The sequence below is a fragment of the Callithrix jacchus genome, chromosome 10 (genome assembly GCF_049354715.1).
Source record: "Callithrix jacchus isolate 240 chromosome 10, calJac240_pri, whole genome shotgun sequence".
Lineage (NCBI taxonomy): Eukaryota > Metazoa > Chordata > Mammalia > Primates > Cebidae > Callithrix > Callithrix jacchus.
Window position 1 is genome coordinate 120003474 of NC_133511.1, and position 22632 is coordinate 120026105.

Below are 22632 nucleotides of genomic sequence, written 5' to 3' on the forward strand. Positions count from 1 at the left end.
CGGCGTGGCGCAATGGGCGCGATCCTTTAAGATACCAAGCCATCTGCAGATCTGACCCTTACCTTACTCCCGCCAGTAAATCGAAGCCCAGGAAACTTCCGGGCTTGGGCATCTGCAAAGGGCGAGAAACTGGTCGCAGAGCCGGGTGGGCTTGCAGCTGTGACGTTTATGGCGGACACTTCAGACTAGCTTGTACGTTGAGGTGCATGCACCTCATTTCACCTAGGCTTTCCAGTTTATAGCACTGACGTCAAAAATGTTGAATTAGGAAGAATAAAGAACTGGAATTGCTGCAAGTCCTCTGGACTTTTTTTAGCAGTAGTCCCACCCACTCACTTCTACTTCCAGGTCAGGGGGCGTGTCCAGAAGAAAGGTGGAATCCAATTTGTCTGGCGTTGTCACGCCCGCCACAATTCCTGAGTAGGGCCTTGCCTGGCTTTTTTGGGAAGTCTCTTTACCCCGGCATCGCGTCTTTAGGAAGTCACTTATATTTGGCTTCATTATTCCCACATCGCCTTTCTGCGTACTTTCCTGCACTTCTAACGAAAAAGACTGCAGAAAGGAGAGGTGGGGCTGTGAGTCGAAATTAGCAAACCGCAGGTCCCTGTGGCGCGCATCCTCCAGGAGAAGGGTAATTTCCTGCCTTTTTAAATTGGCTATTAGAATCCGTTATTTTGCTCCCAACCCCAGAGCTTCAGTTTCTCCTTCACTTCCCAATTCCACAAGAACCCTGGGCGATAGTTATGGAGAAGCGTCTGCAGGAGGCTCAGCTGTACAAGGAGGAAGGGAACCAACGCTACCGGGAAGGGAAGTACCGAGATGCTGTGAGTAGGTATCATCGTGCTCTGCTTCAGCTGCGGGGTCTGGATCCAACTCTGCCCTCTCCGATACCTAATCTCGGCCCTCAGGGCCCCGCCCTCACACCTGAACAAGAAAACGTACTGCATACCACCCAGACAGACTGCTACAACAATCTAGCTGGTAAGAACAGGGCTAAAGGGTGGCTGGAAAGCAGTAAAATAGGAACATCAACATCTGTGAACATTGGGGAAAAAAACACTTTTTTTTTTCTTTACCGTCATCCATGTATTCTGCCATGAATTGGAATATCCTGCCAATCTGTGGGGCTCTAAGTTGCAGTAGAGCAGGGCTTATCAGACTTCACCTGGAGAGTTTGTTAAAACGCAGCCTCCTAGGCCCCATCCCGAGATTCGGATGGGTCTGACATGGGCGCTGCCAGTTTGCCTTTCTTTCTTTCTTTCTTTCTTTCTTTCTTTCTTTCTTTCTTTCTTTCTTTTTCTTTCTTTCTTTCTCTTTCTTTCTTTCTTTTTCTTTCTTTCTTTTTCTTTCTTTCTTCTTTCTTTTTCTTTCTTTCTTTCTTCTCTTTCTTTCTTTTCTTTTCTTTTTTTCTTTCTTTTCTTTTTTTCTTTCTTTCTTAGACGGAGTTTCACTCTTGTTACCCAGGCTGGAGTGCAGTGGCGCGATCTCGGCTCACCGCAACCTCCGCCTCCTGGGAACAGGCAATTCTGCCTCAGCCTCCTGAGTAGCTGGAATTACAGGCACGCGCCACCATGCCCAGCTAATTTTTTGTATTTTTAGTAGAGACGGGGTTTGACCATGTTGACCAGGATGGTCTCGATCTTTTGACCTCGTGATCCACCCAGCTCGGCCTCCCAAAGTGCTGGGATTACAGTCGTGAGACACCGCGCCCGGCAATTTTTTGTGTTTTTAGTAGAGATGGGGTTTCACCGTGTGAGCCAGGATGATCTCTATTTCCTGACCTCGTGATCCGCATGCGAGCCTCCCAAAGTGCTGAGATTACAGGCATGAGCCACCGCACCCGACTAATATATATATACATATGTATTTTTTCTTTTTCTTTTCTTTTCTTTTTTTTTTTTGAGACAGAGTTTTGCTCTTCTTGCCCAGGCTGGAGTGCAATGGCGAGATCTCGGCTCACTGCAACCTCTGCCTCCCGCGTTCAAGAGATTCTTCTGCCTCAGCCTCTCGAGTAGCTGGGATTGCAGGCATGTGCCACCATGCCCGGCTGATTTTTGTATTTTTAGTAGAAACGGGGTTTCTTCATGTTGGTCAGGCTGGTCTCGAACTCCTGACCTCAGATGATCCACCTGCCTAGGCCTCCCAAAGTTGTGGGATTACCGGCGTGAGCCACTGCTCCTGGCACACCTGGCTAATTTTTGTATTTTTAGTAGAGTCGCGGTTTCACCATGTTGGTTAGGCTGGTCTCAAACTCCTGACCTCAGGTGATCAATGTGCCTCAGCCTCCTAAAGTGCTGGGATTACATGTGTGAGCTACCACGCCCAGCCCCAGTTTACATTTCTAACAGCCTTCTGGGTATTGCTGATAGCTTTAGGGGATTTTGCACGCTATAGAGAAAAACTATACCTAAGGTCAGTCCATTGTTTAAGGAACATTTAATATTTGGGAAACATGGTGATTGCTTTAGCTGGTGGTTTATATCCTTTATTATATTCAGTAGGTTGTATAGCTTTTCCTCATTTTTCTCTTTCCTATAATTTAGGTAATGTGGATAACTATCTTTCATCTCTTTGTGGTCTTGGGTGAAAAGATACATGCCACAGTTAGATCACTAAGATTAACCTGCTAGTAGGCCTGGCGTGGTGGCTCATGCCTGTAATCCCAGGACTTTGGAAGACTGAGGTGGGTGGATCTCTTGGGTCCCGGAGTTTGAGATCAGCCTGGGCAACATGGCAAAACCCAGTCTTTATAAAAATATTAAAAATTAGCTAGTCATGGTGGCATGCACCTGTGGTCCAGGCTACTGGGAGGCTGAGGTGGGAGGATTTCCTGAGCCCAGGAGGTGGAGCCTGCAGTGAACTTTGAGCCACTGCACTCCAGCTTGGGCAACAGAGCCAGACCCTGTCTTAAAAAGTAAATAAATAAAATCAACCTGCTAAGTGAAGGAGATGTCTTAGGTCTGTTTTATGGCAGACAAAATAAGCATAGAACTAATAAACTTATATTGCAGTATATTAGAACATTCTAAAAATCCAGGCTGAGGCCATAGAAATTATTAGGAGTAGTTTTTGCCCTTCCTTATAGCCTAAAAGTGATCTTTAAAATTACATCTAGCTGGGCGTGGTGGCTCAAGCCTGTAATCCTAGCACTTTGGGAGGCCGAGGCAGGTGTATCACGAGGTCAAGAGATCGAGACCATCCTGGTCAACATGGTGAAACCCCGTCTCTACTAAAAATACAAAAAATTAGCTGGGCCTGGTGGCGCGTGCCTGTAATCCCAGCTACTCAGGAGGCTGAGGCAGGAGAATTGCCTGAACCCAGGAGGCAGAGGTTGCGGTGAGCCGAGATCATGCCATTGCACTCCCTCCTGGGTAACAAGAGCCAAACTCCGTCTCAAAAAAAAATTAAAATTAAAAAAAATTTTAAAAAAGTAAAATTACACCTCAAGTCTACCTGGAGAGTCAAGATTTACAAGTATTCATCTCTAAAACAATTTATCTCCTTGATTTTTTGGCCAATTCCCTAACATACATTCTTTTTGGGAGGGGGTGGAGAGAGGATCTTGCTCTGTCACCCAGGCTGGAGTGCAGTGGCATGATCTCAGCTCACCGAAACCTCAGCCTTCCGGGTTCAATCGATTTTCCTGCCTCAGCCTCCCAAGTAGCTGGGATTACAGGTGCTCACCACCAAGCCTGGCTAATTTCTTTGTATTTTTAGTAGAGATGCATTTTCACAGTGATAGTCAGGCTAGTTTTGAACTCCTTACCTCAAGTGATCCACCTCCCAAAGTGCTGGGATTACAGGCATGAGCCACTGTGCCCGGCCGGTCTCAAGCTTTTTAATCATCAAGATGGGCTGGTCATGGTGGATCACCTGAGATTGGGAGTTCAAGACCAGCCTGACCAACATAGAGTAACTCTCTCTCTACTAAAAATACAAAATTAGCTGGGTATGGTGGCACATGCCTGTAACTGCTCAGGAGGCTGAGACAGGAGAATCGCTTGAACCCAGGAGGCAGATGTTGCAATGAGCCGAAATCGCACCTTGCACTCCAGCCTGGGCAACAAGAGTGAAACTGTTTCCAAAGAAAAAAAAATTAGGATGACAGCCTTGTTTATCTTATCCTCTGCTCCTAGCTCAGTGCCTGGCACATGGTCAATGCACATGAACTGGTTGTTGAATTAATAAGCAAGGGTAATAGGTTGGTTGACCTCTGGAGAAAGATCTCCGTATAAACCATATGACCACTTGGTGGGGATGTTGTAGAAGGGATACAAACATAAGCACAGGCCCTTTAATGTCCTTATCAGTGCTGATTCTTGCTCTTCCTCAGCCCATGATTCAATAATATGTTTAATTCCCACAGTTGTGAAATAGGGAATGTGTTTCCCTTCTTTTTTTTTTTTTTGAGATGGAGTTTCACTCTTGTTACCCAGGCTGGAGTGCAATGGCACGATCTCGGCTCACCACAACCTCCGCCTCCTGGGTTCAGGCAATTCTCCAGCCTCAGCCTCCTGAGAGGCTGGGATTACAGGCACATACCACCATGCCCAGCTAATTTTTTTGTATTTTTAGTAGAGACGGGGTTTCACCATGTTGACCAGAATGGTCTCGATCTTTTGACCTCGTGATCTACCCGCCTCGGCCTCCCAAAGTGCTGGGATTACAGGCTTGAGCCACTGCGCCCAGCCATGTTTCCCTTCTTGATCATAAAAAGGCAAAACATTAACCTGAATTGCCTCCTCCATAGTTTTTTTTTGAGGATGATGAAGAGAGAAGTAGAATTGGAGGACAGGAGAGAAAGAATGTTGAAAACGGAAGTTAAGTGAAAATATCCTTTTTTTTTTTTTGAAAGAGAAAGTGGGACAGAGAACAGGAGTTTTGTTCTATTGCCCAGGCTGGAATGCAATCTCAAAATAGGTATTAAAAACCTCTTTTATGGCCAGGCGCAGTGGCTCATGCCTGTAATCCTAGCACTTTGGGAGGCCGAGGTGGGTGGATGATGAAGTCAAGAGATCGAGACCATCCTGGTCAACATAGTGAAACCCCGTCTCTACTAAAAATACAAAAAATTAGCTGGGCATGGTGGCGCGTGCCTGTAATCCCAGCTACTCAGGAGGCTGAGGCAGGAGAATTGCCTGATCCCAGGAGGCGGAGGTTGCGGTGAGCCGAGATCGCACCATTGCACTCCAGCCTGGGTAACAAGAGCAAAACTCCGTCTCAAAATAAATAAATAAATAAATAAATAAATAAATAAATAAATAAAAACCTCTTTTATGCCGATAATTGTGTTTGACAGTGGAGACAGGAAGGAATAAGGGAAGAAAATAAACAAACAAACAACCAGTATTTAAGTCTGCAAAATGCTATGCAAATGCTGAAGAGTGATTTACTTCTAATTATGTGGTCACTTTCAAAATAGGTGTAATGTGATACTGAGAAAAATGTATGTTCTGTAGACCTGGGGTGAAGAATTCTATAAATATTTGCTGAGTTTACTTGTTCCAAGGTTCATATTTTAAGGTCCCATTAAGTCATCCAAGAAAATAGTGAAGTCAGGTGGGGCGCGGTGGCTCACGCCTATAATCCCAGCACTTTGGGAGGCCGAGGGGGGTGGATCACAAGGTCAGAGTTGAAGACCAGCCTGGCCAAGATGGTAAAACCTGTTTCTATTAAAAATACAAAAATTAGCTAGGTATGGTGGTGGGTGCCTGTAATCCTAGCTACTGGGGAGGCTGAGGCAGAGAATTGCTTGAATCTGGGAGGCGGAGATTGCAGTGAGCTGTGGTTGCACCACTGCACTCCAGCCTGGGCAACAGAGCAATACTCCAACTCACACACACACAAAAAAAAAATTAGCCAGGCGTGGTAGTAGGTGCCTGTAACCCCAGATACTTGGGAGGCTGAGGCAGGAGAACTCCTTGAATCTGGAGGCAGAGGTTGCAGTGAGCTGAGATAATGCCATTGCACTCCAGCCTGGGCAACAGGAGGGAAACTCTGTTTCAATAATCATAATCATAATAGGGTCTTGGCTGGGCATGGTGGCTCATGCCTATAATCCTTGGGAGACCAAGGTAGGCAGATCACTTGAGGTCAAGAGTTCAAGACCAGCCTGGCCAACATGGTGAAAACCCATCTCTATTAAAAACACAGAAATTAGCTGCACATGGTGACACATTTTTGTAATCCAAACTACTTGGAGGTTGAGGCAGAAGAATCGGTTGAACCTGGGATGGGGAAATTTCAGTGAGCCAAGATCATGATACTACACTCCAGCCTCGGTGATGAGTGAGACTCTGTCTTTAAAAAAAAAAAAAAAAGGCCAGGTGCAGGGGTTCATGCCTATAATCCCAGCACTTTGGGAGGCCAGGCAGGTGGATCATGAGTTCAGGAGTTCAAGACCAACCTGGCCAAGATGGTAAAACCATGTCTATACTAAAAATACAAAAATATTAGCTGGGCGTGGTGGCAGGCACCTGTCATCCCATCTACTCAGGAGGCTGAGGCAGAGAATTGCTTGAACCCAGGAGGCAGAGGTTGCAGTAAGTGAGCTGAGATCATGCCATTGCACTCCAGCCTGGGCAACAGTACAAGACTGCATTTCCAAAAAAAAAGGGAATTCCTATGTTATCCAGAATATACTTGTTATAACACTGCAGTGAATACCCTACAAAAAAAAAAGGGCCATGGGGGTCTCACTGTGTTGCATAGGCTGGTCTTGAACTACTGGTCTCAAGCGATCCTCCCACTTCAGCCTTTCAAAGTGCTAGGATTACAGGCATGAGCCACCATGCTCAGCCCAAAGATGAGTTTTAAGTAAAATTTTTTTTTTTTTTTTTTTTGAGATGGAATTTCGCTGTTGTTACCCAGACTGGAGTGCAATGGCACGATCTCGGCTCACCGCAACCTCCGCCTTCTGGGTTCAAGCAATTCTACTGCCTCACCCTCCTGAGTAGCTGGGACTACAGGCACGCACCACCATGCCCAGCTAAGTTTTGTATTTTTAGTAGAGACGGGGTTTCACCTCGTTGACCAGGATGGTCTCGATCTCTTGACCTCGTGATCCACCCGCCTCGGCCTCCCAAAGTGCTGGGATTATAGGCGTGAGCCGCCGCGCCCGGCCTTAAGTAAATTTTAAAGTATGTTCTTACCAGCTTTATAGCTTGGCCTACCTTAGTACTAAATATGTAGCAGAAAATCAATAAATATTGAAGAACATTACAAGATATGTGAAGCTTTTATTCACTGCTATATCCCCAGTGTGTAGAAGAGTATCTGGCATATGGGAGACACTTTTAGCTTTTGTTGACTGACTGTTGTTGATACCGGTACTGCCTTGAGCTGGCCAATGGAACCTGGTATAACAAGCCCCTCTTCCCACTTCTCTCCTTTCATATGGCCCATTAGCCTGTCTCCTTCAGATGGAGCCAGTGAACTATGAACGAGTGAGAGAATATAGTCAGAAAGTCCTGGAACGACAGCCTGATAATGCCAAGGCCTTGTATCGGGCGGGAGTGGCCTTTTTCCATCTACAGGACTATGACCAGGCCCGGCACTACCTCCTGGCTGCCATCAATAGGCAGCCTAAAGGTGAGTCAAAGGGGCTTTGAAATGCTGAAGACAAAATTGTCTTGCTGGGGTGGATCTGTGGAAAGGGGATTTTATTTTACTTTGCCAATGTATTATTTTCAATAAGTAATACATTCACATGATTGGGAATTCAGATTCTGTGAAAAAGTATATGATGACCAGACCTTTTTTTTTTTTTGACATGGAGTTTTGCTCTTGTTGCCCAGGCTGGAGTGCAGTGGCACAATCTCAGCTCACTGCAACCTCCGCCTCCCGGGTTCAAGCGATTCTCCTGCCTCAGCCTCCCGAGTAGCTAAGATTACAGCAAGTGCTACCATGTCCAGCTAATTTTGTATTTTAGAGACAGGGTTTCACCATGTTGGTCAGGCTGATCTCAAACTCCCAACCTCAGGTGATCTGCCCACCTAGGCCTCCCAAAGTGCTGGGATTACAGGTGTGAACCACCACGACCAGCCAGTATTATTAGTTTCATGTGTCAGGTATTGATGCTTAAACAGGCATATACAATATATATGTCAGTATGTCTGTTTCGTACATATATGTATGCCTGGCTGGGTGTGGTGGCTCCCACCTATAATCCCAGCACTTGGGACGCTGAGGCAGGCGATCACCTGAGGGTAGGAGTTTGAGACAAACCCGACCAACATGGAGAAACCCCATCTCTACTACAAATACAAAATTAGCTGGGCGTGGTGGCCCATGCCTGTGATCCCAGCTATGAGGGAGGCTGAGGCAGGAGAATCGCTTGAACTTGGGAGGAAGAGGTTGCAGTAAGCCAAGATTGTGCTGTTGCACTCCAGCCTGGGCAACAAGAGTGAAACACCATCTCAAAAAAAAAGAAGTATATAGATATCTGTCTACCTATTTTAATATATAAACATATACATATAAATGTACTTTTATTTATAAATATACATAAATATATATAAAATAGGCATCATATACATGAGATATATATGTGAAACAGACTTATATGATGTATGCCTGTTTTATTCAATACCATTATATATAATGCCCCCACCCCCAGGCCAAACACAAAGATTTAAAAAGTGTTGTTTTGGCCAGGCACAGTGGCTCATGCCTGTAATCTCAGCACTTTGGGAGGCTGAGGTGGGCAGATCACCTGAGGTCAGGAGTTCGAGACCAGCCTGACCAACATGGAAAAACCCCATGTCTATTAAAAATACAAAAATTAGCTGGGTAGGCTGGGTGCAGTGGCTCATGACTGTAATCATAGCACTTTGGGAGGCCAAGGTGGGCGGACCACCTGAGGTTAGGAGTTTGAGACCAGCCTGGCCAATGTGGTGAAACCCCATCTATTAAAAAATAAAAAAATTAGCTGGATATGGTGGCACATGCCAATAATCCCAGCCACTCAGAAGGCTGAGACAGGGGAATCGCTTGAACATGGGAGGCAGAGGTTGCAGTAAGCCGAGATGGTGCCATTGCACTCCAGCCTGGGCAACAAGAGCAAAACTCCGTCTCGTGAAAAAAAAAAGTGTTGTTTTTCGGGACCTGGCACAGTGGCTCACGCCTGTAATCCGAGTACTTTGGGAGGTTGAGGATCACCTGAGGTCAGGAGCTGAAGACCAGCATGGCCAACATGGCAGAACCCCATCTCTAAAAAAAAAAAAGTACACACACACACACACACACACACACACACACACACTAGCCAGGAATGGTGGTGGGCACCTGTAATTCCAGCTACTCAGGAGTTGAGGCAGGGAGAATCACTTAAAACTGAGAGGCAGTGGAAGACAGTATGGCAATTCCTCAAGGACCTAGAAATAGAAATTTATTTGACCCAGCAATCCCATTACTGGGTATATATCCAAAGGATTATAAATCGTTCTACCATAAGGACACATGCAGACGAATGTTCACTGCAGCACTGTTTACAATAGCAAAGACTTGGAACCAACCCAAATACCCACTGACGATAAATTAGACAGGGAAAATGTGGCACATATACACCGTGGAATACTGTGCAGCCATAAAAAAATGATTAGTTTGTGTCCTTTGTTAGGACATGGATGAACCTGGAAACCATCATTCTCAGCAAACTGACACAAGAACAGAAAATCAAATACCACATGTTCTCACTCATAGGCAGGTGTTGAACAATGTGAACACATGGACACAGGGAGGGGAGTATCCCACTCTGGGGTCCGCCCAGGAGAAATAGGTGAGGGACACCAGGGGGTGGAGAGTTGGGGAGAGATAGCATGGGAGAAATGCCAGATAGAGGTGATGGGGAGGAAGGCAGCAAATCACACTGCCATGTATGTACCTATGTAACAATCTTGCATGTTCTTCACATGTACCCCAATACCCAAAATGCAATTAAAAAAATTTTTTAAAAGAGGGAGGCAGAGGTTGCAGTGAGCCAAGATTGCACCACTAAATTCCAGCCTGGGCAGCAGAGCAAGACTCTGTCTCCAAGAAACAACAACAAAAAAGTGTTGTTTTCAAGTTCAGTTCCTGTTCTTTAAGAGTGGGGCTGAGCGAGGTGGCTCACACCTGTAATCTTAGCACTTTGGGAGGCCGAGGAGGGCACATCACTTGAGGTTAGGAGTTCAAGACCAGCCTAGCCAACATAGTGAAACCCCTGTCTCTACTAAAAATACAAAAATTAACCGGGTGTGGTGGCAGGTTTACCTGTAATACAGGAGGCTGAGGCAGGAGAATCACTTGAACCTGGGAGGCGGAGGTTGCAGCGAGCCGAGATTGTGCCACTACACTCCACCTTGGGGAACAGAGTGAGACTCCATCTCAAAAAAAAAAAAGCCAGGCACGGTGGCTCACGTCTGTAATCCTAGCACTTTGGGAGGCTGAGGCAAGCAGATTACCTAAGCTCAGGAGGTCAAGACCAGTCTGGGCAATATGGTGAAACCCCATCTCTACTAGAAATACAAATTAGCCAGGCGCAGTGGCTTGCACCTGTAATCCCCAGTATTCAGGAGACTGAGGCAGGAGGATTGCTTGAATCCATTAGGCAGAGGTTGTAGTGTGCCCAGATCGCACCACTGCACTCCATCCTGGGTGACAGAACGAGACTCTGTCTCAAAAATAAAAAGAGTGACTGGAATAGGATGTGTGAATGCCAGTAAATACACTTGATAATCCTCATTCTGTGAGTTCTCCAACTGCGGTCTGGCATTTGCTTTCGCTATCATTTTTATCCTTTAGCTCAGCTAACACCAGGTATGACCTAGAAAAGGGGCAGGCCTGCTGAGAGAATTTGAGACTTACTTTGTTTCCAAGGCAAAAAGGAAATTGTGAGGGAGATGAGAGACTCATTCCTATGTTGGTTGGTTGAGCACTGAAAATTGTCTCCCTTTTGCATTCTGGCTTATAGTAGCAGAGTCCTCAGATGTATAACACTGCAGTAAAATCTCACTAATCTAAATGACTGGGAAAGCCATCAGGAATTTCTTTTTTTTTTTGAGACAGAGTTTCGCTGCTGTTACCCAGGCTGGAGTGCAATGGCGCGATCTCGGCTCACCACAACTTCTGCCTTCTGGGTTCAGGCAATTCTCCTGCCTCAGCCTCCCGAGTAGCTGGGACTACAGGCACGCACCACCATGCCCAGCTCATTTTTGTATTTTTAGTAGAGACAGGGTTTCACCTCGTTGACCAGAATGGTCTCAATCTCTTGACCTTGTGATCCACCCGCCTCAGCCTCCCAAAGTGCTGGGATTATAGGTGTGAGCCACTGCGCCTGGCCAGGAATTTCTAAAGATAAAATATGAGCCATTTGTTCATGTTTCTCACCTTCAAGTACATAGATTGTCACCTAAGTGAATAGTATCTTTAAAGGCTCTATTTTTTTTTAATTATTATAATTTAATTTTTTTATTATACTTTAAGTTCTGGGGTACATGTGCAGAAAGTTTGTTACATAGCTATACACGTGCCATGGTGGTTTGCTGCATCCTGTCATCTGTGTTAGGTATTTGTCCTAATGCTATCTCTCCCCAGCCCCCTACCCACAAGAGGCTCTACTTCAATGGTAGCTATTTCACCGATCTTCCTTTCATTATAAAATTAGCAGCCAGTGTCCAGGCTCGGTGATGACTCATGCCTGTAATCCCAGCACTTTGGGAGGCCGAAGCGGGTGAATCATGAGGTCAGGAGTTGAAGACCAGCCTAGCCAACATGGTGAAACCTCGTCTCCACTAAAAATAGAAAAATTAGCCAGGTGTGGTACATACCTGTAATCCCAGCTACTCGGGATGCTGAGGCATGAGAATTACTTGAACCTGGGAGGCAGAGGTTGCAGCGAGCTGAGATCACTCCACCCTGGGCAACAGGGTGAGACTCTGTCTCAAAAATAAGTAAAATAAAAATTAGCAGCCAGTCCAGCCCTGTGCAGAGATTTTTTTTTGTAATTCCAAATGTTATTAATTAATGAGAGTTACTGTTGCATAGAATGGTCATGATATATTTGGATCTTGGTTTTTGTTTGTTTTTGAGACAAGAGTCTCGTACTATTGCCTGGGCTGGAGTGCAGTGATTGTGTTTTTAGTAGAGATGGGGTTTCAATATGTTGGCCAGGCTATTCTCAAACACCTGACCTTGTGATCCACCCACCTTGACCTCCCAAAGTGCTGAGATTAAAGGCGTGAGCCACCTCACCCAGCCTTTTTCTTTTTTTTTTTTGAGATGGAGTCTTGCTCTGTAGCCCAGGCTGGAGTGCAGAGGCACAATCTCAGCTCACTGCAACCTCTGCCTCCCAGGTTCAAGCAATTCTCCTGCCTGGGTCTCCCGAGTAACTAGGGCTACAGGTGCGTGCCACCACACCCAGCTAATTTTTGTATTTTTAGTAGAGATGGAGTTTCACCTTATTGGCCAGGAGGGTCTGGATCTCCTGACCCTGTGATCCACCCGCCTCAGCCTCCCAAAGTACTGGGATCACAGGCGTTAGCCTTGGAGAGATTTAAAAATGGGAGCATGTGGACTGGGCAAGGTGGCTCACACTTGTAATCCCAGGACTCTGGGGGGCTGAGGAGGGCAGGACCAACATGGTGAAATCCTGTCTCTACTAGAAATGCAAATATTAGCCAGCCCTGGTAGTGGGCACCTGTAATCCCAGCGACTTGGGAGGCTGAGGCGGGAGAATCGCTTGAACCTGGGAGGCGGAGGTTGTGGTGAGCTGAGATCAAGCCTTTGCACTCCAGCCTGGGCAACAGAGCGAGACTCCATCTCAAAAAATAAAAATGGGAGCATGTGGGCCGGGCGCGGTGGCTCAAGCCTGTAATCCCAGCACTTTGGGAGGCCGAGGCGGGTGGATCACGAGGTCAAGAGATCGAGACCATCCTGGTCAACATGGTGAAACCCCGTCTCTACTAAAAATACAAAAAATTAGCTGGGCACGGTGGTGCATGCCTGTAATCCCAGCTACTAAGGAGGCTGAGGCAGGAGAATTGCCTGAACCCAGGAGGCGGAGGTTGTGGTGAGCCGAGATTGCGCCATTGCACTCCAGCCTGGGTAACAAGAGTGAATCTCTGCCTCAAAAAAAAAAAAATGGGAGCATGTGGCTGTGCGTGGTGACTCACAGCCCAGCACTTTGGGAGACCAAGGTGGGTGGATCACCTGAGGTCAAGAGTTGGAGAGCAGCCTGACCCCGCAAACATGGAGAAACACTGTCTCTACTAAAAATACAAAAATTATCTGGGCATGGTGGCACATGCCTGTAATCCCAGCTACTTGGGAGGCTGCGGCAGGAGAATTGGTTGAACCTGGGAGGCAATTGCTTGAACCTGGGAGGCAGAGGTTGTAGTGAGCTGAGATCGGGCCATTGTACTCCAGCCTGGGCAACAAGAGTGAAATTCCATCTCAAAAAAAAAAAAAAAAAAATGCCAGGCACAATGGCTTACACTTGTAATGCTAGCACTCTGGCCAACATGGTGAAACCTCGTCTCTACTAAAAATACAAAAATTAGCTAGGTGTGGTGGTGCATGCCTGTAGTCCCAGCTACATGGGAGTCTGAGGCAGGAGAATCGCTTGAATCTGGGAGGCAGAGGTTGCAATGAGCCGAGATTGTGCCACTGCACTCCAGCCTGGGCAACAGAGTGAGACTCTGTCTCAAAAAAAAAAAAAAAAATGGTGGGAGCATATTAACAATTCTCTCCTGCCACAAGGTACAATTATGGTCTTAACTGACTCTGTTTCTAATTGCTTCTCTATCATCTTCCAAGATGCCAACGTCCGGCGGTACCTCCAGCTAACACAGTCAGAACTCAGCAGCTACCATAGAAAAGAGAAGCAACTCTACCTGGGCATGTTTGGTTAACAAGGAAGAAAGATGCTCCTCCACTTGAACTTAGGTGGGCCATTAAACATGCATCAAGGAGAAACCTGAGCCTCAGCAAGAGAAATTGACCCTATACCTCCGACGCATGTGGATTTCTGTTTCTAGTTCTGCACAAACTTTACTACTTAGACAGTCTGAGTCCTTTTCTGTCTATCCGTCTGTATATTTCTGTAGCTTTCAATACATGTTATTGTTGGGGCTGTTTGCCTTGAGAAATACAATCAGAAAACATCAGCTGTGGGTGGAATTCATCATATTTCTGGCATAGATTTTTCATGATAATGTTGTTAGATATATTTATATACAGAGGCAAGGACTTGCAGAGGATGACATAGTGAGGACAGGCAGAAAGAAGTGTCTTTATTTTTTTCAGAAGCCCAAACCAAAGTGGGAAATATGGTTGGTCTCGGTGGTTTATGCCTGTAATCCCATCACACTGAGAGGCCGAGGTGGGCAGATAGCTTGACTTTAGGAGTTCGAGACCAGCCCGGGTAACGCAGTGAAACCCTGTCTCTACAAAAGATACAAAGATTATCAGGGCCTGGTGATATGCACCTGTAGTCCCAGCTATTCTGGAGGCTGAGGTGGGAGGATTGCATAATGGTCAGGTTGGTCTTGAATTTCTGGTGTCAAGTGATCTGCTCACCTCGGGCTCCCAAAGTGCTGGGATTACAGGTATGATCCACTTTGCTGGCCGAAGATAACCATTTTGCTTAAATTATTTTTTTCTTTTTCTCTTTTTTTTTTTTAAATTTTAAGTTCCAGGGTACATGTGCAGGCTATGAAGGTTTTGTTACATAGGGAAACGTGTGCCATGGTGGTTTGCTGCATCTATCAACCCATCACCTAGGTATTAAATCCAGCATGCATTAGCTATTTTTCCTCATGTTCTCCCTTCCCCACCACCCCTCCTTAAATTAATTTCTTATCCTCCTTAATATTCCACATACATTGAGATCTCTTCTCCCCTAACAAAATATTTGCTTTCAGGCCGGGAGTGGTAGCTCATGCTTGTAATCCCAGCACTTTGGGAGGCCGAGATGGGTCACCTGATGTCGGGAGTTCGAGACCAGCCTGACCAACATGATGAAACCCTGTCTCAAAAAAAAAAAAAAATTGGCCAGGCGCGGTGGCTCACACCTATAATACCAGCACTTTGGGAGGCTGAGGCGGGTGTATCACAAAGTTAAAAGATCAAGACCATCCTGGTCAACATGGTGAAATCCTGTCTCTACTAAAAATACAAAAATTAGCTGGGCATGGTGGTTCACACCTGTAGTTCCAGCTACTCGGGAGGCTGAGGCAGGAGAATTGCTTGAACCCAGGAGGTGGAGGTTGCAGTGAGCCCAGAGTGTGCCATTGTACTCCAGCCTGGGTGACAGAGTGAGACTGTCTCAAAAAAATTAATAAAAGATAAATAAATGTAGGCTGGGCGCGGTGGCTCATGCCTATAATCCTAGCACTTTGGGAGGCCGAGGCGGGAGGATCGCCTGAGGTCAGGAGTTCCTGACCAGCCTGACCAACATAGTGAAACCCCCTCTCAAAAAAATAATAATAATAAACATTTTAAAAAATAAATAAATAGATATATAGATAGATAGATAAATGTATTGATTACATGCAGTGACTCATACCTGTAATCCCAGCACTTTGGGAGGCCAATGCAGGAAGATTGCTTGAGCCCAGGCGTTCCAGACCAGCCTGAGCAATATAGAAAGACCTCCATCTCTACTTAACAAAAAAAGGGCTGGGCGCAGTGGCTCACACCTATAATTCCAGCACTTTGAGAGGCCAAGGTGGGTGGATCACCTGAGGTCAGGAGTTTGATACCAGCCTGGCCAACATGGCAAAAATATGTCTCTACTAAAAATACAAAAAAAGTAGCCAGGTGTGGTAGCAGGTGCTTGTAATCCCAGCTACTCAGGAGGCTGAGGCAGGAGAATCGCTTGAACCTAGGAGGTGGAGGTTATAGTGAGCCAAGATGGTGCCACCGCACTCCAGCCTGGAAACAGAGTGAGACTGTCTCAAAAAAAAAGAAAAAGAAAAACACAAAGTAGAATAAAAGCACTGATGGGGCTGGGTGTGGTGGCGCGTGCCTGTAGTCCCAGCTACTCGGGAGGCTGAGGTGGGAGGATCGCTTGAGCCCAGGAGTTCTGGGCTGTAGTGCGCTCTGCCGATTGGCTGTCCACACTAAGTTCAGCATCGATATGGTGACCTCCCGGAAGCAGGGGACCACCAGGTTGCCTAAGGAGGGGTGAACCGGCCCAGGTCGGAAACGGAGCAGGTCAAAACTCCCATGCTGATCAGTAGTGGGATCACGCCTGTGAATAGCCACTGCACTCCAGCCTGGGCAACATAGCAAGACCCCGTTTCTTAAAAAAATAAAATTTTAAAAAAGCACTGATGGGGCTGGGTGTGGTGGGTCATGCCTGTAATCCCAGCACGTTGGGAAGCCATGATGGGCAGATCACTTGAGGTCAGGAGTTCCAGACCAGCCTAGCCAACATGTTGAAACCCCTGTCTCTACTGAAAAGACAAAAATTACCCGGACATGGTGGTGGGCACCTGTAGTCCCAGCTACTGGGGAGGCTGAGAATTATTTGAACCCAGGAGATGGAGGTTGCGGTGAGTCAAGATTCCATCAGTACACTCCAGCCTGGTCTGAAAAAAAAAAGAGGCTAGGCCAGGTATGGTGGCTTATGCCTGTAATCTCAGCACTTTGGGAGGCTGAGCAGTGTGGATCACTTGAGCCACCCAGGATTTTTTTGTTGTTGGTTTTTTTTTTTTTTTTGAGACGGAGTTTCTCTCTTGTTACCCAGGCTGGAGTGCAATGGCGCGATCTCGGCTCACCGCAACCTCCGCCTCCTGGGTTCAGGCAATTCTCCTGCCTCAGCCTCCTGAGTAGCTGGGACTACAGGCACGTGCCACTGTGCCCAGCTAATTTTTTGGATTTTTAGTAGAGATGGGGTTTCACCATGTTAACCAGGATGGTCTTGATCTCTTGACCTCATGATCCACCCGCCTCGGCCTCCCAAAGTGCTGGGATTACAGGTGTGAGCCACCACGCCCAGCTCGGTTTTTTTTTTTTTTCCCTGTTTTTTTTTTTTGTTGTTGCTGTTTTTTGAGGAGTTTCACTCTTGTTACTTAAGCTGGAGTGCAATGGCACAATCTTGGCTCACCGAAATCTCCGCCTCCCAGGTTCAAGCAATTCTCCTGCCTCAGCCTCCCAAGTAGCTGACATTACAGGCATGTACCACCATACCCGGCTAATTTTGTATTTTTAGTAGAGATGGTGTTTCTCCATGTTGGTCAGGCTGGTCTTGAACTCCTGACCTCAGATGATCTGCCCACCTCGGCCTCCCAAGGTGCTGGGATTACAGGTGTCAGCCAGTGCACCCGGCAGGGTTTCTTTTTAAATTTGAGACGGAGTCTTGCTTTTTCGCCCAGGCTGGAGTGCAGTGGCTTGATCTTGGCTCACTGCAACCTGCACCTCCCAGGTTCAAGTGATTCTCCTGCCTCAGCCACCAGAGTAGCTGGAACTACAGGCACGTGCCACTATGCCCAGCTAACTACTTTTTGTATTTTTTTAAGTACAGACAATGATTCACCGTCTTTTTTTTTTTTTTTTGAGACTGAGTTTCACTCTTGTTCCCCAGGCTGGAGTGCAATGGCGCGATCTCGGCTCACTGCAACCTCCGCCTCCTGGGTTCAGGCAATTCTCCTGCCTCAGCCTTCCGAGTAGCTGGGACTACAGGCGCGCACCACCATGCCCAGCTAATTTTTGTATTTTTTTTTGGTAGAGACAGGGTTTCACCATGTTGACCAGGATGGTCTAGATCTCTTGACCTCGTGATCCACCCGCCTCAGCTTCTCAAAGTGCTGGGATTATAGGCGTGAGCCACCGCGCCCAGTCGATTCACCGTCTTAACCAGGATGGTTTCCAACTCCTGACCTTATGATTCACCTGCCTTGGTCTCCGAAAGTGCTGGGGTTATAGGCATGAGTCATTGCAACCAGCCCTGAACCCAGAATTTCAAGACCAGCCTGGGCAACATAGTGAGACCCCTTTTCTATAAAAATTAAAAAAAAAAAAATAGTCTGGTGTGCTCCTATAGTCTCAGCTCCTCAGGAAGCTGAGTGGGAGGATAGCTTGAGCCCAGGAGTTTGAGGCTGCAGTGGAGTTTGAGGCTGCAGTGAGTTTGACTGCACCACTGCAGTAACCCAGGTTACAGGGCAAGATTGTGTCTATAAAAAAAAAAAAAAAAATTAGAAAGCTAGAGAGGAAAGGGTGGTCTGAAAACTAAGTCAGTTTATAGCTCACAAGCGAATATTCTCGGGATGAAACTTAATAGGCTGGGGCCTGGTCCATACCCCTATGAAAGGAGACAGATTTTGGCTCAGCCTAAGGAAATCCAGATGGCCAACAATGGGTTTCCTTTGAGAAAGAGGTAGTTTTTTTTTGTTTTTGTTTTTGTTTGAGACAGAGTCTCACACTGTCGCCCTGTCTGCATAGTGCAGTGTTGAGATCTCGGCTCACTGCAGTCTCAGCAATTCTCTACCTCCTGGGTTCAAGCAATTCTCCTGCCTCAGCCTCCCAAGTAGCTGGGACTACAGGCGTGTGCCACCACGCCCAGCTAAGTTTTTTTTGTATTTTTAATAGAGATGGGGTTTCACCATGTTGGCCAGGTTGGTCTCCATCTCCTGACCTTGTGATCCGCCCACCTCGGCCTCCCAAAGTGCTAGAATTACAGGCGTGAGCCACTGTGCCCAGCCTCTTTTTGTCTGAGATGGAGTCTTGCTCTGTTGCCCGGGCTGGAGTGCAGTGACGAAATCTTGGCTTGCTACAATCTCAGCCTCCCGTGTTCAAGCAATTCTCCTGCCTCGGCTTCCAAGCATGTAGCTGGGACCACAAGTGTGTGCATACCACCATGCCTGGCTAATTTTTGTATTTTTAGTAGAGACCGAGTTTCACCATCTTGGCCACTCCTGACCTCAAATAATCCACCCCACTTGGCCTCCCAGAGTGCTAGGATTACAGGCATGAACTACTGTGCCTGGCCTCATGCAGAAGTTTGATAACTGGCAAAAGGAGGATTCAGTGTTAGACTAGAAATTAGATGAGCTGACACCCAGGAGCCTATGGTTCCCCTAATCCATGAATGCGACCATTAAAACCAGTGGAAATGGCCGGGCACGGTAGCTCAAGCCTGTAATCCCAGCACTTTGGGAGGCCGAGGTGGGTGGATCATGAGGTCAAGAGATCGAGACCATCCTGGTCAACATGGTGAAACTCCGTCTCTACTAAAAATACAAAAAATTAGCTGGGCATGGTGGCACGTGCCTGTAATCCCAGCTACTCAGGAGGCTGAGGCAGGAGAATTGCCTGAACCCAGGAGGCGGAGATCGCGCCATTACACTCCAGCGTGGGTAACAAGAGCGAAACTCTGTGTCAAAAAAAAAAAAAAAAAAAACAGTGGAAATGAGAAAGAATTTATTGATCATATCTCTACAAATTGGCATAAACTGTTCCTAGCATTCAGCAGATAAACTAAGGCCACAGATCAGGCACTGTGGTTCACGCCTGTAATTTCAACACTTTGGGAGGCCGAGCCGGGCAGATCACTTGGGGTTAGGAGTTCAAGACCAGCCTGGCCAACATGGTGAACCCCTGTCTGTACAAAAATACAAAAATTAGCCGGGTGTGGTAGCTCACGCCTGTAATCCCAGCTGTTTGGGAGGCCGAGGAAGGAGAATTGCTGAACCTGGGAGGCAGAGGTTGCAGTTAGCTGAGATCACACCACTGCACTGCAGCCTGAGCAATAGAGGGAGACTCTGTCTACAAAAAAAAAAAAAAAAAAAAGAGGCTATAGTGGCCATAATTGTGATAGCTACTGCTTTACAGATTTTGCAGGCTGGGCCTGATGGCTCATGCCTGAAACCTCAGCACTTTGGGAGGCCAAGGCAGGTGGATCACTGGAGCCCAGGAGTTTGAGACCAGCCTGGGCAACAGGGCGAAACATCATCTCCACAAAAAATACAAAATTAGCCATATGTGGTAGTACATGCGTGTAGTTCCAGCTACTTGGGATTGAGAGAGGTTGAGGCTGCAGTGAGTCATGACAGTGCCACTGCACTCCAGCCTCAGCGACAGGGAGACCTTCTCTCACCAAAAAAAAAAAAAAAATCTTGCAAATACCCGACTGCCACCTGCAAAAAAGAATGCCCTTTATGCTGGATATTGAAAGCAAATGCTTGCTCCTCAGGAGAATCTCACCAGCAACGGAGCCTTTTTTTTTTTTTTGAGACGGAGTTTCGCTCTTGTTACCCAGGCTGGAGTGCAATGGCGCGATCTCGGCTCACCACAACCTCCGCCTCCTGGGTTCAGGCAATTCTCCTGCCTCAGCCTCCCGAGTAGCTGGGATTACAGGCACGCGCCACCATGCCCAGCTAATTTTTTGTATTTTTAGTAGAGACGGGGTTTCACCATGCTGACCAGGATGGTCTCGATCTCTTGACCTCGTGATCCACCCACCTCGGCCTCCCAAAGTGCTGGGATTACAGGCTTGAGCCACATCGCCTGGCGAGCCTCTTTAGTTAAGTAGTGCATGTGACCACAATTTGATCAATACAGTGGTTCCTGTCTTCCCCAGAATGTCTGGAGAGATTATCTACATCATAAAATGTCTATATATATAGACCATTTATTATGCCTCCAGTTTAGAAACTGATGTTTGGAAACAACTAGTTTTTGTTTTTTTTGCTTTGTGTTTGTTGAAATCCAGATATAGAGACTGTAAAACCCACCCTTTTAAGGGCAACTGATTCGTAAAGGCATTTTGATTTGATATTTACTCTAGGGAAGACTTTTTTTTTTTTTTTGAGACGGAGTTTTGCTCTTGTTACCCAGGCTGGAGTGCAATGGGCGATCTCAGCTCACCGCAAACTCTGCCTCCTGGGTTCAAGCAATTCTCCTGCCTCAGCCTCCTGAGTAGCTAGGACTTCAGGCACGGGCCACCGTGCCCAACTAATTTTTGTATTTTTAGTAGAGACGGGGTTTCACCATGTTGACCAGGATGGTCTCGATCTCTTGACCTCGTGATCCACCCGCCTCGGCCTCCCAAAGTGCTGGGATTATAGGTGTGAGCCACTGCGCCCTGTCGACTTTTTTTTTTTTTTGTACAGAGTTTTGCTTTTGTTGCCCAGGCTAGAGTGCCATGGTGCCACCTCAGCTCACCACAACCTCCAACTCCCTGTTTCAAGTGATTCTCCTGCCTCAGCCTCCTGAGTAGCTGGGATTACAGGCACCCAGCACCACGCCCAGCTAATTTTGTATTTTTAGTAGAGATGGGGTTTCTCTATGTTGGTCAAGCTGCTCTTGAACTCCCAGCCTCAAGTGGAGTTCAACCTCCACCCACCTTGGCCTCCCAAAGTGCTGGGATTACAGGCATGCGCCACTGCGCCCTGAGTAGGGAAAACTTTTGAATCCACCCAGCTAGAATAGCTTTTATTGTATTTATTTATATCTTGACTTGTTTCAAGGAATTAAGGCAATAATGTATTTGCATAAATAAAATTAGAAGCCATTTGAAAGATAAATTAGAAGGTTATTTCAACACAAAGAATGTGAAAGAATGTAGAATTTGCTCAGCAGAAAAATGTTCACCATCTTTGGCTTCCCACATGTCCTAGTTAAGGAGCTTTCTTTAGCCACGTGGCGGCTCACCTTTTCCTGTAACTCAAAAATAGTCACTTGCTGGTAAGGGTTCACAGTGCTGAATATGACACAGACTCCACAAGAGAGAATGAAAATTCAGACTATTTACTTGTTATTTTCTCCCTTTTCTGGTTTCCTTCCTGCTTTATTTGCAGTCACGTCCTTATGTAACAAGGAAAGGTTTGTAGGGAACCTTGAGGCGCTCCTCTAGCACAGGCGGGGCCCGCCACCACACATTCCTAGAGTTCTTTTTTTGCCCCAGCCCGTGGTGACACCCCAAACTCCCATTTCTTTGCTGTCTCCACTGTCAGTAACCACCTGGGTGACCTTAGGTGAGCAATCAGCCTTACTAGACTGTTGGCATCACTTTTCAAGAGGGAGCTGGACTAGGTGAACTGTAAGATCCTCTCATCCGGAGTTTCTTGCTTCAGGTTTTGCAAGCACCAGTCATTGCCATACCACCTCAGACCCTCAGCCTCCCGCCACTGATCAGCCACCACGGGCCTTAGTGTGTTCTGCCTTTCAGTTTCAGAGAACTCAATTCATATCTACAACTTGTAGCCAAAATCTTCAAATAATCAATACAGTATCTGCAACAAAAGGTCTTTCAATGGGGAAAGCAGAGGTAACAAGGGAACAAAGCCAAATACACAAAAGGACGGAAAAAAAAAAAGAAAACAACTTATACTTCTTGGTTAACTACCTTCAACTTTTTATTATTATTATTTTATAGAGACAGAGGTCTCACTATGTTGCCCAGGCTAGTCTGTAACTCCTAGCCACGAGGGATCCTCTCACCTCAGAACCCCACAGTGCTGGGAGAACAGGCATAAGCCACTTAACAGCCCTTCAAACATTGTTTTTTTGAGACGGAGTCTCACTCGTTACCCAGGCTGGAGTGCAATGGTGTGATCTCAGCTTACTGCCACCTCTGCCTCCTGGGTTCAAGCAATTCTTCTGCCTCAGCCTCCCGAGTAGCTGGGATTACAGGCGCCCACCACCACGCCC

General features: G+C 46.7%; 1 protein-coding gene across 2 annotated transcripts; it reads left to right on the forward strand.

Moving 5' to 3' along the window:
• Positions 1 to 364: 364 nt before the first annotated feature.
• Positions 365 to 14144, forward strand: TTC9C (tetratricopeptide repeat domain 9C). 2 transcript variants are annotated; one of them, XM_009008350.5, is made up of 4 exons: positions 365 to 631; positions 727 to 981; positions 7408 to 7590; positions 13795 to 14144. In XM_009008350.5, exons 2-4 carry the CDS (start codon positions 744 to 746, stop codon positions 13887 to 13889), a joined length of 516 nt encoding a protein of 171 aa, XP_009006598.1. In that variant the 5' UTR covers positions 365 to 631; positions 727 to 743; the 3' UTR covers positions 13890 to 14144. The 2 variants fall into 2 exon arrangements, with proteins under 2 accessions (XP_009006598.1, XP_054097473.1); XM_054241498.2 differs by having other exon boundaries at positions 365 to 981.
• Positions 14145 to 22632: the final 8488 nt, after the last annotated feature.

What these genes read in the sequence shown, in the direction of transcription:
- TTC9C (XM_054241498.2), top strand. Translation starts at nt 744, where the DNA reads ATGGAGAAGCGTCTGCAGGAGGCTCAGCTGTACAAGGAGGAAGGGAAC. An exon ending in CTGCTACAACAATCTAGCTG is followed by an intron (nt 982 to 7,407) that starts GTAAGAACAGGG and finishes ATGGCCCATTAG; the next exon opens with CCTGTCTCCTTCAGATGGAG. An exon ending in CATCAATAGGCAGCCTAAAG is followed by an intron (nt 7,591 to 13,794) that starts GTGAGTCAAAGG and finishes TCATCTTCCAAG; the next exon opens with ATGCCAACGTCCGGCGGTAC.